The 18,550-nt window shown below is 41.1% G+C and overlaps 1 protein-coding gene across 1 annotated transcript; it reads right to left on the bottom strand.

Annotated features, from left to right (window-relative positions):
- Positions 1-3,093: 3,093 nt before the first annotated feature.
- On the bottom strand, positions 3,094-17,925 carry Serpinb10 (serpin peptidase inhibitor, clade B (ovalbumin), member 10). The gene is made up of 8 exons (XM_013018918.1): positions 17,898-17,925; positions 14,712-14,896; positions 11,437-11,502; positions 10,890-11,027; positions 9,239-9,356; positions 7,039-7,181; positions 5,684-5,839; positions 3,094-3,676 (listed from the first exon to the last, which is right to left on the bottom strand). The coding sequence occupies exons 2-8, from the start codon at positions 14,877-14,879 to the stop codon at positions 3,272-3,274; spliced, it is 1,194 nt and encodes a 397-aa protein (XP_012874372.1). The 5' UTR covers positions 14,880-14,896; positions 17,898-17,925; the 3' UTR covers positions 3,094-3,271.
- Between the last annotated feature and the right edge of the window lie 625 nt (positions 17,926-18,550).

Genomic DNA, 18,550 nt, shown 5'->3' with positions numbered 1-18,550 from the left:
GGATTGGGGGGGAGGGGGGAGGCTGGGAAGGGATGTGAAGGGTAAACAAAGGAGGAGGCTGCAATGCTTGGTAAGAAATGTATGCATTATTGTAATTATTGCAATTGTAACCCCTCTGTACAGTATGTTCACAAATAAAATTAAATTAAATTTTTTAAAAAAAGAACTTTGAAATGGTAACTTGCCAGGTGGTTTTTCCTCTATCAAGAGCTGGGTGCTGTTGAATAATAAAAATAAACAAACAAGAACCAATGCTAGAGCCCAGGAAAGAGGAAATAATTTCAAAACTCATCTTTGTCTACATGTTTATTTAAAAAATTATAACAAGATACAAAATGACTATGATGTATGATATATGCTATTTAAGCTTTATTTATGCTTTAATTATACAAATAATTAAAACATTTAAAAAGACTAAAATAAATAAATAAATAAATGGCTATAAATGACCCAGAGTGAATAATCTCAGGACAGAGTCTTAGGAAGTGCCTTTCTTCTGCCAGAACCTTGGGTTGCCTCTATCACTCCCCTTACTGGCAAAGTCTAACACTGCACCAGCTGGTCAAATAACGACTTCCAAGCCCCAGGTCAAGGACCCCAGAGAACCATGAACATGAATGGGTTTAGAGCCAAGATACAAGAAATTGTCCACTGGCAGGCAGTAAATACAGTTCTCAGCTGGAATTGTGCCTAATCCGGAAAAACACACAGTGTATTTCTTTCCCTTTTGCTAATCCCTTTCATAAAGACAATTGTTGGGGAACTACATGTGAGAACCCAAATAGTTGGTCAGAAGAACCTCAAGAAAGCTAAATTATTTTAGGTCTGACTCCTGCATCCATGGAAGAGATATTACATTCTCTTTTCCCTGACAGTCACAAAGCTCAGCTGCAAAAACAGAAAACACCAAAACAATAACTTAAAAAATCCCAAACAGTCGGTTTATGTATTCACCTCTGTGAACTGGAAGTTCCCTCCCTCCTGAGCATCAAGATCTGAGGTTCCTACACCTTCTATTTTGCAGAACAGGTTCTAAAGGAATAGGAAAGGGAAAAAAAAGCGGTATGCCAATTTGGTCTACCACAACTAAAACTTGGGAATGATGCCAATGTCTTTCATTTCCCTTTAGCCTAAGGATAAAAAGATCCTGAGCCATTTTGTCTACAGTGATGTTAATTAAAGCAAAATGATCACAAAATCTGAAGGGTCCCTCCTGATTGTCCTTGAAAGCCGGAAGGAACTCCCAAGTGTTGAGAAATCGGCGCACTCAGACCTGGGCAGGATGTAACTCCCTGCACGTGATGTTTTTTTTTGGCAAAGGCAATGGAGGAACCTAGATTGAGTGCAGGTGAAACTCTGTAGAGTTCACAGTCTCCTGGACAATGGCTGCTGTTGTGCTTCTTGCATGTTTGGAGAGGCAGCACAGAGCTGCAGATCTAAGACTGTCTCCCCTTCTAGGCTGGTGCTCTACGACTTGAGCCATAGTTCCATTTCCAGTATTTGGGTGGTTAATTAGAGATTAGACTTTCCTGTCTTGGCTGGCTTTGAAGCACGCACCTCAGATCTCAGTGTCCTGAGTACCTAGGATTATAGATGGGCTATCCAACCCCGTCTTATTGAGGTTCTCTGTCAGTGCCTCCTTTGGAGCACAAGATGGCACTCTAAGTTTGCAGTCCTAAAGATGTCTGTATTTGGCAAACTGTACCCCAGGAGTATACCCACACTGCACAGAATGCGCATTCCCTCGGGGGACCCAGTGGGGCTGCGTCTTGCAGCATGTCCCTGGTGGACAGGGGCAGCAAGACTGTGGTCACTAGGACCTTCTCATTTCTCATGTTTAGGAGTCACAGCCCTTTGTCTTGCTCACCCCTGACCACACTTTCCTAAGGTGAGGCACGAAGCCAACGTGGCGGTGAAGAATACGACCTGGCCCTGGCCCATCTTCCAGTCTAGCAACACCCCAGTCTGCTGGGGTTCGGGGCTCACTGTCAGAGGTGTGCATTCTTCTTGCCCTCAGCTCCAGGCCTTCCGCTACCGTGTGACCCTCGGAATGCCACTGCCTGTGCTATGCGTCTGGGATTTCCTAGTGTAATGTTGCCAGTCAAGGTTTGCAATTGTTATTTTCGGACAAAGAGCAATGCACAGTTTTCCTCATCCCCTCCCCCTTCCTGGTGACATCCTCCTCACTCTTCTCCATGCTATTTATAGTCCTCAAATATATGGCACCCATTCCACTCCAGGCTCAAACCAGAGGATAGTTCCTATACCTCGTAGTCTGGACATGTAAGAATGTTCTATTTATGCCAGGGTGTGGAAATCAAACAAAGCAAAGTAATAGAATGTAACGAGTGAAATACACTCTGTTCTCCCCCAAATTCCTGCGTGTTTCATTAAACTCGGTATTTATTGTGAATTTATTTAAAAAGACACTTCACACACATGCACACACACATGTTCACACACACATGTGCACACACATAAATGACTCCAAGAATATTGCAATTTGCTTTCAGTCATTCTTTGCACTACCTCCATTTCACGTCTATTTCTCAACCAATCTCCAGCTCCGAGATTTGAGCAGAACAGGAAGCGGGACCTGTTTTTCTTCTGAACAGGCTCAGTCAACACTTATTCAGTTAATGACTGTTGGTATAAATTTATTGACCTGAATTTCCCAAGACTTTTTCCTGTTCTATTTTTAAAGATACTGTGTTTATTATTTCCTGATTGTCAGTCTCTCCGATAGTCTCAGTTTGCCAGTAGTGGTAAGCTGCTACTAACTACAGATTTCATTTAGTTTTCACCTCTTTCTCTGTTAATATCATGTCAACATAAGAGTTGTTTTTAAAGAGTCATCAAGGGAGTTCATTTACGGTGTTATTTTATGAGCCATCCCATGATATTTCTTATCAAGAACAGGCCATCATATCTATAGAGTTTTTTCCCCTGCATTAGATGATGAATTCATCAAATGAGAAGGACAATAATGCAATGGTCAGGGATTGATAGGCATTCAATGGAGTCATAGTATTTTTGCAATGAAAATAAAAGACATGTGAAGACCAGATGATGTTTTTGTGGTTAAAAATAAAAACTATATTTTCTTTAACTCTGCAGATAGGACAGGATGAAAAGATTTAGGTGCTAATATTTAGAAGCAAAGATCTCTATGATGAGCATAACTGCATTATCGCTGTGCTTTTCTATCTGCTGGCACGCTTCCTCTTCCATGAGACAGTTGGCTTAGCTGAGAGATGCAGAATTAGCGGGTTTAGGGGGAGGAGAACCTTCCATAGAAGAGCAAGCTCTTGCTCTTGTTGTGTCTGATGAGGAAGATGAATGGGTGGTCCGCCTCGTACTCCATGGATGGGAGTTTAATTCGGAATTTCACCTCGCTCCCAGTGCCAGCCGCAGCCTCTGTGCCTTCTTCATTGATTTCTACAAAAGCTTTGTGGAACACGTTGGACAGACACAGGTTTCTGTCTGAAGACATCCCTGTAAAGTCAGCTTTACCCTGGCTGAATACGTCTCTCATCCCCAGGCTGCTCAGAGCAGACTTGAGATCGTAGCTCTGCTCCAGCCTGAACTTGGGCAGGTGCAGCTGCACTTCATACAGCTCCATCATGTCTTCGCTGGTCCACTCAGTCAGCTTCTCATAGGTGATGGCTTCCTCCAGCTGTGGGGTCGAAGCCAGGGAAGTCAGTCATTCCAAAGCAGAGAGAGAAACAGATCCCCGAGGACTGTACCTAACAACTACTCTCACTCTCTTCACCCGGGGTCATAACATACACACTCTGGAAACTCTTTTGTTTGTGTAATGAAAACCTTCCTGCTGGTGACCTGAAGAATTTTTTGCTTTGCAGTTTCGTGGCTTTCAGGATAAAGAAGAAATAGATTTTGTTTCAAATGGGAAGTACTTCCGCCATGGTAGACAGACATCAACTAGTTACCCAAATACTCCAAATACACACAAACTTCTAGATGCATGCACTCCAGTGCAGATTGCATGTCACAGCATGTAATGTTTTAGCTTGAGAAGTACCTAGAAAAACAATCTGCCTTTGGGTATATGTCTGAGGATATTTCTAGTAACATTAGACCTCATCAATGGTTGGATTTATTTATGAATCCAAAGTTTGGATGTATTATTAGAAGATGGTAACTGTGGGCATAGGTCTGGTTGAAGGCTGTGGGTGGTTGGGGTCATGTCGGGGGGGGTGTCTTGATCTGGACCTTTCCTGGTTACTGTTCCACTCACTTCCTGTCCCTCATGATATGAACTGTGCTAATCTGCTGTGCCCCCTCTCCTCCCATGAAGGACTGGACCCTCTAAACCTGAACAAATAAATCTGTCTTCCCTACATCATTTCTGTCAAGCATTTATCACCACAATAGGATAAACACAGGATGCAAACTGACAGTCTTTCAATATAAGAGATAATTCTTTGAAAAAAATATTTTTTCACTCTGAAATCATAATATTACATATTATTATACTCCTCCCAAAAAAAGAAAATAGAGAGCAAGCTTTCAAACTTTAGGAGTAATTTTTTGATAAATGTGTGTGTTTGTTCTGCTCTTAGTGTTTTGAATGTATTAATAATAAACACATATATGTAGATATGTATGCATTGGGATGTGTAGATGTATGCATAGTTACACATATATATATGAATATGCTTTTTAAATTATACATTCGTGTCAAAGCAGGTAGTTTGATCACTTTGGGAGCACTTGCTAGAAAACTTGTAAATGTTCTACATGAATAGTGTGACAGAATTTTTAGCTCAGGACCCTACGCTCCTAGGAGAGAGCTTTGACTCAGATATGACTATAATGACATTTTGTCCACCTGTATCTTAAAATTTTGTGCAACCACTTGGAAGTCTTTCAACCTTCCTATCCATCCGTAGGTACATGGAAACTTTAAAAAGAAAGTGGTAACTGTCTGGCACGCATGAAGACTTAGGCACTGCAAAAAAGATAGGTTGTTTTCTTCTTGGAAAGCTAATGCTCCTCTGAGCCATGCATTGATCAGAAGCATGATCTGACCAAACTTGTGTTACACATGGAAGTTTGGCTACTAACTAGCTGAAATAACATAAGAAGTTACTACTGGTACAGGCTCTTTCTCTTCAATTTTGTTTACTCAATAAAAACGTGGAAAAGAGTTAGGGAACACACTATACATAAACTAAGGAATTATTCAAAGTAATACAAAGTAATAGATCTGTGGTAGAGCATCTTTTTGGCATGCACAAGTCTTTAGACTTGATGCTCATCACCACCAAAAACATTAACTTTGAATCAGGGATTCTACTAGCCTGAGAAGAGTTGGGCCAACTGAAAGCTTGTAGTAATGAGTCTACAGAGCTGTGTGATTGACAACAAAACAACTGTCTGTGTTGTGCAAGCAACTGTTTATATGACCGCCCCATACCAGAGATGCCTATAGATCACTTAACTATACTGAAGAATAATAGTATCAGCTTTACAGAGCTTTGTAGTGTTTGAATATTTACTTAGAGATAAAGTACTGAAGAATCCCAGTATGTTGGCCAACTGTTTATAGGAATTAAGAAGCAGAAAGACCCTATCTTTATGTTTCTCCTGTAAAACATAAGGATAAACACAAGATCCACAGCCAAATAAAAATTTAAAAAAAATCCACAGCCAGAGTTACCTGTTCCAGTCCCTCAACATCTTCTGGCAGGAGTACCAGCAGGCTCAGGTCACGGCTGGCATAGTAGAGTTGAAGACCTGTGGCTCGTGGCTGCTCAATGAAAAAAACTGGAAGTTTCTTTTTCATAGACATCATTTGCACTGGTTTGGTTGTAGTCTATTTAAGAAAAAAAAACCTTATAATCATTGAAAAGAGATATTTCCAGAAAATGTTTAATTGTTCACCTTTATATTTGTTTTTTATTTGATTTTAGCAATACTAGATTTAAACTTTTATGCTTACTAGGCAGGTATCTTCTTGAGTGGCACTTCCAGCCATTTATTTATTTATTTATTTACTCATTTATTTATTTATTTATTTATTATTCATATGGGGTTTGAATTCAGGGCTTGGGTGCCGTCCCTGAGCTTTTGTGCTCAAGGCTAGCACTCTACCACTTTGAGCCACAGCTTCCACTTCCAGGTTTCTGGTGGTTAATTGGGATAAGAGTCTCATGGACTTTCCTGCCCTGGCTGGCTTGAACTATGATCCTCAGATCTCAGCCTTCTGAGTAGCTAGGATGATAGTTGTGAGCCACCAGCATCTGGCTGGTTATGTTTTAATAGGTTCTTGCTTTTTTGCCAGGGCAAGCTTGGACCATAATCCTCCTGTTTATACTTACTACTTAAGATTAATGGTGCTTACCACCATGCCCTGCCTTAATTGGTGAAAAGGAATCTTGTGAACATTTGATACATTCGGACATTGTAGGTATTTGATACATCAAACAGAATGGCAGCAATCCAAAATACTGACAGTACTAAATACCGGTAAAAACTGTGAAGTAACAAGAACCATCATTCATTGCTTATCTCAGGTATTTTATCCCCAGGGTTATGAAACTAACATGCAACCTTTGGAATACATGAAATAAATCTTCAACTTGTATTTAGCACAGAGAGAAACTTTAACAAATGAGGTGAGAATTAACCTTTATATTGTTTTTACTTATGGAAAGTATATTGTTTTTACTTATAGACAATGGAATAGGTTTAGAAGATTGAGAGCAGAATTTGCAGTGGGGAACGTATGGTTCTGGATTTCTTCCAACAAACACGCCTCCATTCCTCAAGTGGAAAGTATGGACAGCACTGATCCTTTCCAGCTCACAGGACCACAAACCAAGTGAGAAAACACGTTAGCAGCCGGAAGTCAGAGACACACAGTGAAAGGGGAATTTCCAGACGGAACAGAATTCAGAGCTCAGTCAGCTTTTCCCTGTGAATAGCCATAGTTTGCAGGAATGTAAAATCAGAAAGAAGAGTGGCTATGAAAGTGTCATATGAAACTGCGAAGTCATCTTTACACATTCCTACCTTGTTTACCCTGAAAGGCTTTTCTGTGGTGTTCTGCACCGAGAATCGCTGCTCCCAGGTCCCTTTAAAGTACAGGGCATTAACCAGAACCATCCTGGTCAGGGCATCCACGGCGCCATCAGGTAGAAGATCTGGAATTTTACCTATGGGAGCACAGGGCAGGTTTCAAAGGGCTAGCAAAATATGTGTGTTTACTTACATACAAATAGACTTTTAATATTTCTGGAAGCTTCAATTTTTTCTACAACATTTCCAGTTTCAGGGTCTAGGAAGCTGAATCGATGGCAGATACATGACTAGCATAGCTGTGGTGCTGGGTTCGGTCCTCACACTGCAGAGGAAGCAAGAGAACGGAGGGAAGAAGGGAGGGAGAGTGGAGGAAGATAGAATGAAATATTTATGCAATATTTATACTGAGGAGGAGATGAGGGAAAGAGAAGGAAAAAGAATAACAGAGGGTGAATAACTTTTTTGGAGGGTCAGTCATGGGGCCTGAACTCTGGGCCTGGGCGCTATCCCTCAGCTCTTCAGCTCAAGACTAGCGCTCTACCCATTGAGCCTCTGCACCACTTCCACTTTTCTGAGTGGTTTATTGGAGATAAGAGTCTCACGGAGTTTCCTGCCTGGGCTGGCTTTGAACAGCGATCCTCAGATCTCAGCCTCCTTAGTAGCTAGGATGACAAGCGTGAGCCATGAGCACCCAGCTAACTTTTTTTTATTACAACCACATCCATCATCTTTCAACATGTTTTTCAAGCTGGTTGTTGACAACTATAAAAATTTAACAAGGAAATATATTGAAATTGATTTGAGAAGGAGGCAGGGTGGGGTGGGGGTGGGAGGAGAGATTGGTTGGACCATTGTAAACATTGGTGGAAATGCAAACTTAAATCCTCCTCTGTATAACAAATGTAAGCTGTTTTTTTTTGTTATATCAATATTAAATTTTGTTGTGAAGCCAGTGTATTTGATAAGGACTGTACAGAGAAGGGCCTGGGAGGCACCTTCTAGTACTCTTAACTTCCTTCTAATACTGAGACTCCTCAAAATAATAAGCTGACTTTTAAAACTGCCAAATAAAGATATGCAAAAGATTTAAAGATACGAGATAACATTGAACGCTTGGTTTTAAAAGCTGATATGCATGAATCCCCAGGGAAATATTAATAAAAACTCAAGATGAAGTCGGACAGAGGGAGAGAAACCCTAACTTCAAAACAATCAAGTCATTAACTACATCCTAAAACCAAGGTGCCCGTGAGCCATTTCAAAAAGTGAATTCTAACATTCCAAGCATAAAATAAAGAAGTCCTTTCACTATGTATGATCAAGGAAGCATATTCCCCAAATTGAAACATGACAAGAGACACCCCAAGCCCCAACAATAAGCCAATGTCTCTTGCGAATATGAACCACAAATCCAAATTACATTGAGCAAATAAACCTAATCCAGGTTATGTAAAGAATGGAAGAAACATTAACCAAGCAACCTATTAATATAATGTATTGCTGCTAAGATCAAAGTATGTGTGCACCTCCAAGACTCAGATATTGGAACTGGTATTTAGTCTGATGGTATTAAGACGTAGAGCTGCGTGCAGGTGGCTCAGGACTTCATCCTAGCTTCTCAGCAGGCTGAGATCTGGGGATCAAGGTTTGAAGTCAGACAAGGCAGACAAAAGTCGCTCATCAAGACACATTAAATACACACATAAACTGCTTTGTTAAAGGGCAAAAAAAAAAAAGTCCAGCACATATCCTAAAATTTTAAGAAAACTAAGGGAAAGAGTGAGGTTGGGAGGAGAGGATGAGAATGTTGGAAAGGGTGATAGTGATCAAGGCACACTATTCATACACTTCGTTGAATGGCAACTGCGCTGTACAACCACTTAAAGATAATACAAATGTAACGAATAAATAAATGGAGCCACTATTTCTCCAATATTTCCATTTTGTACTCTCCTGCTTTTTAACCCCTACACTTTGGAGAAGTTTGTGATAATTTTCTCTCTGGTAAAGTGGTAGCTTCATCTCCATATTTTACATAAGATTGTCAGGAAAGCAGAGGATCTAAAAAATCCTTGGGGTGGACAGAAACAAAAGTTCTGGTTATTTAGAATGTATCTTCAGCTCTAAGAAATCTGCATCGTCACATGGCACAAATCCAGACAGACAGATGAGCTTGGAGGACACCTCTCACCCTCTGTCTGGCTTTCAACCCAAGAGTTGATCTCCTTTCTGCTCTGCCCAGGAGCTTCCATGAAATTCACAGACTGTGGCTCCACACCGAAATAGGTTTTCATGTCTTCAAAGTATTTCTGAAACACACAGGTAGAAACAAACCTCTTTTTATGCACAGTGGAGAAACCAAACCTATCAGGATTGTTTTGTGAAAATCTAAGAAGAGGGGAAATCACCAACTCGCATCTCCTCATCCTCATTACTCTGTGCTTGCCTTGGTTTTGACCAAAATCTAAACACCTCCCTCTTTAAACCAAGTAGCTAAGCTGAATTCCAGATGTGGGAGGAGTGTATGCTGGATATCTACTTTGTTCATACATGGAAATGAAAGTGGAAGGAAATGGAATGGCAATAAGGCTCGGGAGTGATGCCAATTGAGCTTTCACGGGCAGGGGTGCAACAAGGAGACCTAGGGGTCTGACAACTGCCTTCTGTGAGCCCCCGGGGACGCGTTCTGCGCATGGTCCAAGGTCCGATTCGTCCATGGCCATCGCGGTGAGCGGTTGCTGGTTTGGAGGCACGAGCCTGGGAACATGGATTTCTTTCTCCAGACAGTTGTGGCATACCTTCCATTTGCTCGCTCCGTGTTGGGTTTATAAACGGAACAGAGTGGTGAGTCAATTCTCTTGCCAGAAAGAGGCTGGACCAGGTCTAGAATTTATAGTCTTGCAAAAAGGAAATATAAATATTCAAAATATTCACAGGCATCCATCCCTGTCCTAGTCCAGGGCTGGTGGACTCTGTCCCATGTCCAAGTGTCTGCTGAGCTCAGTCATCTGGTCAACTTCTGAGCCAAGCAGGAGTCCATGAGCCTATCATCCATGATACTACCTAGAAGGTTCCATTTGCCTTATTTTATCCTTTGCCAAGTCTGCACTCCTCAGCGTTCACTGGATGTGCACAGGCCTTACTTGCAGCCACAGGTAGATTTATCTTACTGCTGTTCTTCACCCTACTAACTTCCTTTCCCCCTGACCCCAACTAGCAGAGTCTCGTCCTCTCTTGACTTTTGTCAAAGGATGAGCTGAGTGAGCCTGAAAGAAGCACGTGTCTGACTGTGAAGCTCTGAGGGGGATTGACGCTAACAGGGAGCACTCATCACCTCCTGTGGAGTCTGGCTTGGGACAGGAGCCGGGAGAGAAGGTGATCTCATTTTCTGTCCCATGTTCCAAACTCCCGATGGGCAAACTTAGCCCTAATTTGTTCCCAAGGCCAGGCTGCCACACACTCCTTCAGTACCACCACCTTCTCTTCCTTCACACTTACCCCACTTAGTCCTTTATTTTTTGTTGTTGTTTTGGGTTTTGTTTCTTGTTGTTTCTTTTTTTCTTGTGACAAGTGTTGGCCCAGGGACAAACTTCCATCTGTGTTCGTGGTTCAACCTTGGAGGTTTCCTCTATTCTACATATGTGGGTCTGATAACTTCATCTGGTTTGAAGACCACCTCCCCACCTCTCCCCCACCCTTTTTGTTTGTTTGTTTCCTTCACAGCTGGTCTCAATCAGGAAGTACTGACTACATTAGCATGGTCCCTGGGATCCCTGTTCACCTTTTAAATTGGTACTGCATGATTCTTTTCCCGCCATGTACTTAAAGACATTTGCACTCACGCTGTGAAACGGGTATGTTTTCTCTCCGTATATCCTATTGGCTGTTTTAAGTATGTAGGAGTTTCCCGGCTTGAGGATTTCTGCCATAAGTGACTGGAAGTCAGAGTGTATGTCTTCTACTTTGCCTGAGTTGAATTCCTTTAAAAGAGGAGAGATTCCATTGGTATTTTCCCCCAAAACAATACTGAATTAAAAAACCACATATATGTGATCAACCTCTTGCTAAATAAAATTACTGGATGGCATACAAATAAAATGAAAGGAGGCAGTGTTTTCTCCAAGTTTCATGTGCAATGACAGGCAAGAACACAGAAGTTTTGAGAGGTAGCAAGAAGGTAACAATGAGGGAAAGTATAACTGTTTTTTAAAAATATATAGTAGATATTCCATGTTTTCTAATGCATCACCAGCATTTTAATATGTCTCCAAGAAGAGCTCATCATAAAGGGCTATTACAGGTACAGGGTGCATGATTTAACCACTAAAATACATAGTGGTTAAAACTGTCTCCTTAATTATCAAATGGGTACCAAAAAATGACAAGTACCATTTTCCTTTTCTTCTCACTTTCAGGATCAGATTTGAGATCTCTGCCGCTGTTAAACTGAAGCACCTGTAAGTTAAAAAATAAAAAAGACACATGAGTATACCTAAAAGTAACCACAGGAAGTAACACATCTGTGAGCACTCGCCAGCCATTCTTACCTTCAGAACCCATCTTCAGAACATGGAAATGCACAATAAGACTCTGATTTGACTTAAATGATGTGTTAGACTGGTAGAGAAAGTCTAGAGCTGCTTTGTAAGTAAGCCTTTAAAAAGTCTGACTTAAGTTGCTAGTGTGTTCATTTGAATACTTTCACTAGGGAATTTTGGAATGAGGTAAAACTCTCCCGTTTCCCCTATTTCTCTTTTATCTGCAGTTATTTGAAAATGCACATAGGGTGGGAAGTCTGGGGCCAGCCCAGCTGGTAGAAAGGCCTTGGCTGCAGAAGGGAGCTTCCTGCCTTGTACCAGGGAGGAGGGATGGGTGTGCAGAGAGGCCAACAAGACTCAGCGCATACCGACCTGGCTGGGCGTCCCCACCCGTCTACTGGTGTTAGGTCACAATCTTTACATCCAATCACCTCCCTACATAGTTCTCCCTCTTCCACACATACCTGTGCAGTAAGATCTTCACAAGGCAAAACAAGAACCCCAAAATAGGGTGCAGAGAACTTGTGATGGCTGAACGCGAGGAGGGTCCTGGAGGGTGGTAGACTGGAAAGGACATGCAAGCTGCTCCACAGCCCTCCCTCAGACCTCACCTGCACTCCTGAATGGACAGCAAAGACAGGGAGGGTCCTTTAAACAGTGGAATAGTATTCCGCCATTGAAAGGAAGAGAGTCCCGCCATTTTCAGTCAATGTGGATAGAGCTGGAGGTCATTATGCTAAGTGAAATAAAACCAGGCCCTGACATTCCTAATGAAGGTGTTTAGGGTGCTGGATGCACAGCATCCAGGGGGCGGTATAGATGACCAAGCCCTGAAATGGGCTTTGATGCTATCTGGTCACCTAGTGTCACTATTGAATTGAATCAGAGAACACTCAGCAGGTATTGATTGCTTGTTAAGTGAATAAGGAACCTCACTGTTGGGTGCAGAAGTGTCAGGAGAATAGAGTAGGGAAGATTAATGATTAGAGTTTGCTTTTTCTCTGCATCCTCAGTACAACAATGGTTAACAGAGAGGGGTAGGGAGGGTTTGGAGGGAGAGGGGCTACGGGGCACTAAATACAGTTCAATAGGAACAGTTAAGTGCCAGTTCACAACAATTTAACATACAGTTAACAGAACTAGAAAACAAAAGATCAAAGAAATGATAGCTTTTAAAGAGAGAGACGTATAAATTGTGTAAATAACCCGGATTGGATCAGTGCACATCGCACACACACATTATGACACTATTAACATAAATGTGGGCAATGAGGATCTGTCCTTTGGAACCCTAATAGGAGAAAAAGAGGAAAGGGGTTCAATCGGAGTCATCATTTAGACCACTTCAGCAAGACAATCATCACCTCAACTCTGTGGAAAAAACTGAGGGATTTGACTGATTTGTTTTTCTACTGGAGTACTGTGGTTCTCATTAGTACACTTGACACCTACAGACCTACTGTTTGTGTTCACGCCCACACTGGTCTTGGATGTTCCTAGAAAGGATGTGTCTTTCCTGCTTCCCCCACCCAGCAGGGCAATGGAATAGAAGCCTGTGGTAGATACTGCAGGATATGCCCACAGCCAGGACCCAGTTCCCAATCAGGACTGAAGCACACACACCCACGGTAGCTGGCTAAGGACCACGGGTCACAGAACATGAGGTACGTGGCCGGGTCAGCAGGTTCTTTGGCAACCAAAGCTATGAAAATTTAAAACAAGTGACACCCAGAAAACAGAATCTACTTAAGAATCTACTTAAGACTAACTCTAGCACATGAGGTCAGATAAGTTGATGTTAGGTGAAATGAACCCCAAGATAAGGACTCAAATGTTTTTTTCGTTCATGGGATTGTTTCTAACATATTTAGAAGATGATTCCTTTGTTGCTTTGTATGTTCCTCCCCTACGGTATAACCCCTGCTTTCACTGTATTTGATGTTGGTACAATTTGGGGAGGAAAGGGAAGAAACAAGTTGTTTAAATAAGGATACAGGTGGACTCATTGCAACAATGAGATGTACAAGTCATTATGTCAAAAAATGAACTTTACAACTTTGGTGCGGGGTTGGGGTTACGGGGGGGATGGTTTGGTGGTTGGGGGAGATGGGAAGGGATGGGAAGGGGAAACAACAGAGGCAGCAACAATGCTTGATAAGAAATGTACTCACTACCTTGCCCATGTAATTGTAACCCTTCTGTACGGTATTTTCGCAATAAAAAAAATCTTCATTAAAAAATAAAAAAAATAAATCTATCACATGAATGGTTAAGCCTTTTAAAAGAATCCACTGATTATCACAGAGCTATAAACCAGCAATGTTTTGTTACTGTTGATGATGATGATGATGTTTTCAATCCTAATCATATTTTGTGAACTACTGGAGTTAGGATAATATATCTTTGCACCACAATCACAATACACACAACAACCTTCTTTACCACAATGACTGGTTTTGACTATTTCTAAATTTGGCATAGATGATCACCATCTTGGGAAAGAATTCTGTCATCTTGTTGCAAGATTTGGAAGTTAAATTTGCTTTTCATCTTTACTTTTATTTTAAAAACATGTATTTATATGTGAGTGTAGATACATTATAAATATGCACTCTCTACATGATTATGCACTCTATCTTTGTGTGTTTTGCTATTTACATCTTTGGACACACAATGCTTGGAGGATTCTCAGGACATATTGTAACATTTTTAACAAGTTTCCATATTATAATGTTATTACTGACCTCTTCAGATTCAGCCAGACAACCCAAGATTAAATGAACAACTAAGTAAGGCATGAGGAGCACAATTATTTCATTTTCATAGATGTGTGTCTGTGTTTGAGAAAACCCTTCTGGAAAAATCCTATTCTTTAACATTTGACTAGCTATTTCTTGAAGCATTTTAATCATCAAAATAAGTGTGATTTAGGGTTATACTAAAGGATGACAGCCTTATCATTTTTCTGCATCAAGGATTTTCCAAGTTGGTTTCAACAACTTTTTTAGCATATCTTTTGATTTGGAAGACATTGTTATAAAACGGGTTGCCGGGCTTTCAGGAGAAAATGGCAGTTGAAAGCAATGTGTGCACTACTGTGGACGGCGGGCGGTGCCCTCTCCTCACCTGTGCCATCTGGGCGGCTGTGTTTCCTTTGGTGCCTGAATACACCATGCCCAAGCAAGTCGAGATGCCCCAAGGAGAAAAGAAAATGTTTCTTCCCTCCGCAGACTCAGCTAGCTTTTTGCTAAACTCCAGGGCAAATCGGTTGATGGATGTTGATAGGGAGTCCATTGTGGGTGGGGGGAAACCTAAGGAAAGAAAAGCAAAAATGGAGAAGATGTTAACAAAACCCTTTCCATGTATTTTATTTTGGGAGAAGTATTCATTGTACATGGTTTTCTACCTCTACATTCAGGGATTATATTGGAGCTCAGAGGACTTTAGGGACACTCTAGTCTAACATTATTGTTTTGTATATTACAACCTAGAATTATGGAGAATGGAAGATTTAGAATGCAGCAATTTTGAACGGCAATGTACATCAGAGAAGAAGGGTCAGGCAGCAGCTGAATCCAGTCCACACAAGTCTTTGCCACCTCACTAGTCTTCATGTTTATACCTAGTCTTTCCAAACTCTTCAGTATAAAATTGTCATCATATACTGCTTCGTACCAACAGTACTAGTTTTGGATTTGGTACAAACAAGAATCTACCCATCCTTGCTTATTGCATGTTTACAGTGTTCACTACTTGGGCTCCAGTCCACCATTTTTAATTTCTTTCAACTTGAAAGCATGTCCAATATAATTGGAAATGCCTACAGAGAAATTGAGACTGGTTAGCCTGTTTTTCTCCTTCATTTGTCTTGAACAAGAGAACCCAGACTTTCAACTTGCAAATTTCACTTCCAGTTACCCTGAGAATGTAATGTGAATGTCACTTCACACTGAGTCCCTATGAAAGACATAGTTAGCTCGAGCTATTGCCATCGTATGGTCAAATAATTTTCATCTCGATTAAGCAAAATTGACACGAACTCAAATTTCCGTCTTTAGGAACTCCATTAGTGGCTGAGTTGTGTGGTTTGGACTCAAGTTGATAGCGCTGGCCCTTCCAGAAAGCCAGAGTGAGGGCTTTGGAGAGTCAGTTCTCGGTGACAAATACTTGAATCAGTGAGCAGCTTGTTTAGAGGGCTTTGGAGTTGATGAAGATACTACTGAAATTCCTCCCACCAGTACCCTCCCACTTAACCAAACAGCTTCTGACCTGCAGCTCACACCCTGGCTGTGCCTTCTGCCAGCTACCAAGGTTCATAGTCATCCCAGGCTGATGTTATTGTTATCTGACATTAAAAGAAACAGAAGCCTTTCCAGTTGGGTAAGATTCTATACCCTCATAAGGAACTGGAAACTTAACTGCAATGTTCCTAACAAATAAAAAGTACTATGTCAGAAAGAGCTTCTCTGTTTCCTTTGATCGTAATGGAGGAGGTGGCTCTGATCAAGAAACCCTGGACACCAAAATAGGCATGATAAATGATAAGCCTTGGTACAACAATGCGGAGGATTTTACCTTATCATGTTCATTCATTCAAATGGCATTGTGACCACTGCCTTCCTACAAAGCTTTTATCTTTTTTTAAAAGAAACTCACGATGTACATTCATTGGGAAAATTAGCATGAAGAAGGTGGAAAGCAATGTCTTAGGACCTGGGATTTCATCTTTCTACCTTAAAGATATGTTGTTCCAGAACATATTCATTTGTAATAAATTCCTGAATAAAAGAACAATAACAGAACTACTTGTGAAAAGTTAAGATCCAATTATCTTCAGTCTCATTAAAATTCTCATTACTGTTATTGTTAATGTATGGGATGCCACCTATAATACTTTTTAACATCCCTGACTTTCCCCTCTTGTGGGTATAGGACTTTGAACTCAAGTCCCTGTGCTTGCTCAGCTGGAGCTCTACCACCTGAGCCATGCCTCCAGTCTAGAATGTTGCTGGTTCTTTTGGAGATGGAGTCTCATGGACTTTTCTGTCCAGACTGACTTCAAACTTCATCCCTTCAGATATTAGCCTCATGAGTAGCCAGCACCTAATCCTTTTTTGAAGAAAGCACTGTAAGAAAACACTAAGCCATTCCTGTAATCTAACAGTTCTAAGTACTTTCGTAAAGATGCAGAATTTGTGGATAAGGTGTTATGGGAAATAATTTATCCAAACAAATGCTGGGCAATCAGTAGTCTCTAAGCAAACTGCTCTTTTGCAGTTTTCAAGAGTAGTAATACCAATTTATCATCTATCTATCTGTCACCTGTCATCTATCTGTCCTAAAGAGGACAAGAAATTAAGAAAAAGTAATGCCATTGATCAAAATGTCTTATCATACACAGTTTGCTTCTTGTATATCACAGCTGAAGAGAGCCTGGGAGTCTCCTTAACCCAAAACCACTTACCTGTTAAGTAGCTCGGATCAGGTTGAATAAGCTGACTGAGAACACACAGCTAACTAAGAACAGAGTTAAAACACATTTTCCTGAAATTTAATGCAATTGTTCTTGTCAGTGGAGCTCATTGTCATTGAGAGTTTGATAGAGAAATTGGGTGAAGGAGAGTGAGGTCTAATAGGGAGAGAGAGAGAGATGATCAGAAAAGCAATGAATATAGTCTGGTCTTCCATCCCATGATGTATGGCCTTGCTGATGATAAGATTGACAATGTCACCTATTTCAGCCACATCAGAATATAGCATTCTCCTTTGCTCTTCTCACATCTTTATTCCCATAAAGCCCTTTCCTTAGGATGCATTTAAGGAGCACCTGGTGGCTAAGCAGGATCATGAGCACTGGGGAGGCAGACAGTTAGACGATCAAATCAGTTCCATATATTAATGAGGAGCTCACAATTCAAGCCTCCAGCTCCACTTTTCTGAGGGTGAGTATGGCTTAGACTCAATTATTATAAGATACTTTTATCTTTGCTTAATGGACATACAGGTAGAAAATCCCCGCATGAGTTCACTTGTGGCTTCACAAGTCCTGGTTTTAAAACAATCAAACAAACAATTTCTATGACTTCATTGAAATGAAGGTCTTCTCTCCCTTAACCTTCAGTACAAACTTTCCCCCAGCTCAAAGTCAAGTCTCTCCGGCCTGTAGAGAAAACCACCTCAGGGATGGAGAATTGTCTTTGCCACCTTGAGTTTAACAGAGTAGTCTTGATATTTGTTATTTAGCTAGGCACCACAATAAAGGAAAACATTTTTTTAAAAAAGCATTTTTAACCAAAGAAATGTTTACAATACCTTGTTTCTCTCTGCTGGAGCAGATGGCAATTAGTTTCTTCAGAAAGAAATTGTGGCTGAAGAGTTAGGTAATTTTAACTGAAGAATAGCCCCTCCCTCTTCTCCGCCTCACGGTTTAGTTAGCTTTTACAAGTCAGTACACTCTTCCTCTCAGGCTTTCCTTGGCCGGAAATTCAAATGAAAAGAGAGATAGATAGTTGAGGTCTTGCCTGAGAACATTTTCCACTTGCATCTGCTTGTAGAGACCTGAATACTGACAAATTCTCAGTCATACCATCTGAGCTTAATCCCTTCTCTGCTCTGCCAACTAACCACAATTAGCATCAGTTCTCCCGGTGAAGTTTTGTTTGTTTTTTAAAAATCAGTAGAATAATAATGAACAATGCAATGAAAGCTATCACTGGTACATTCTTTACAGCTCACCTGCTGCAGTTGCTCTCAGGGTACTACAAGACCAGGATATTTTCTGTTTCTATCTGCAGTGTAGGTGTACACCCCAGAGCGGGAGTCCAATGAGGAGCAGGTCAGTGTCCCACACCAGCAGAGATGAAGATGTAGGTCAATGTGTTAGATGTTGCTCTTCAGCGGAACCTTGATCCACCATTTTCTGGTCTTATTTTCCTTAACAACATTCCTTAGCTGGCCCTCCTTGG

Source organism: Dipodomys ordii, unplaced genomic scaffold, assembly GCF_000151885.1.
Source record: "Dipodomys ordii isolate 6190 unplaced genomic scaffold, Dord_2.0 Scaffold43, whole genome shotgun sequence".
NCBI classification, from domain to species: Eukaryota; Metazoa; Chordata; class Mammalia; order Rodentia; family Heteromyidae; genus Dipodomys; species Dipodomys ordii.
Note: the sequence above shows the minus strand (reverse complement) of the source record. Positions and strands in the feature narration are given on the sequence as shown.

Excerpts from the sequence above, each read along its gene's own strand:
- Serpinb10 (XM_013018918.1), bottom strand. The coding sequence starts at position 14,879 with ATGGACTCCCTATCAACATCCATCAACCGATTTGCCCTGGAGTTTAGC. Across the intron at positions 5,840-7,038 it reads AGCCTTTCAGGGTAAACAAG|ACTACAACCAAACCAGTGCA; the intron begins GTAGGAATGTGT and ends TTTCTTAAATAG. Across the intron at positions 3,677-5,683 it reads ATGTTGAGGGACTGGAACAG|CTGGAGGAAGCCATCACCTA; the intron begins GTAACTCTGGCT and ends TCGACCCCACAG.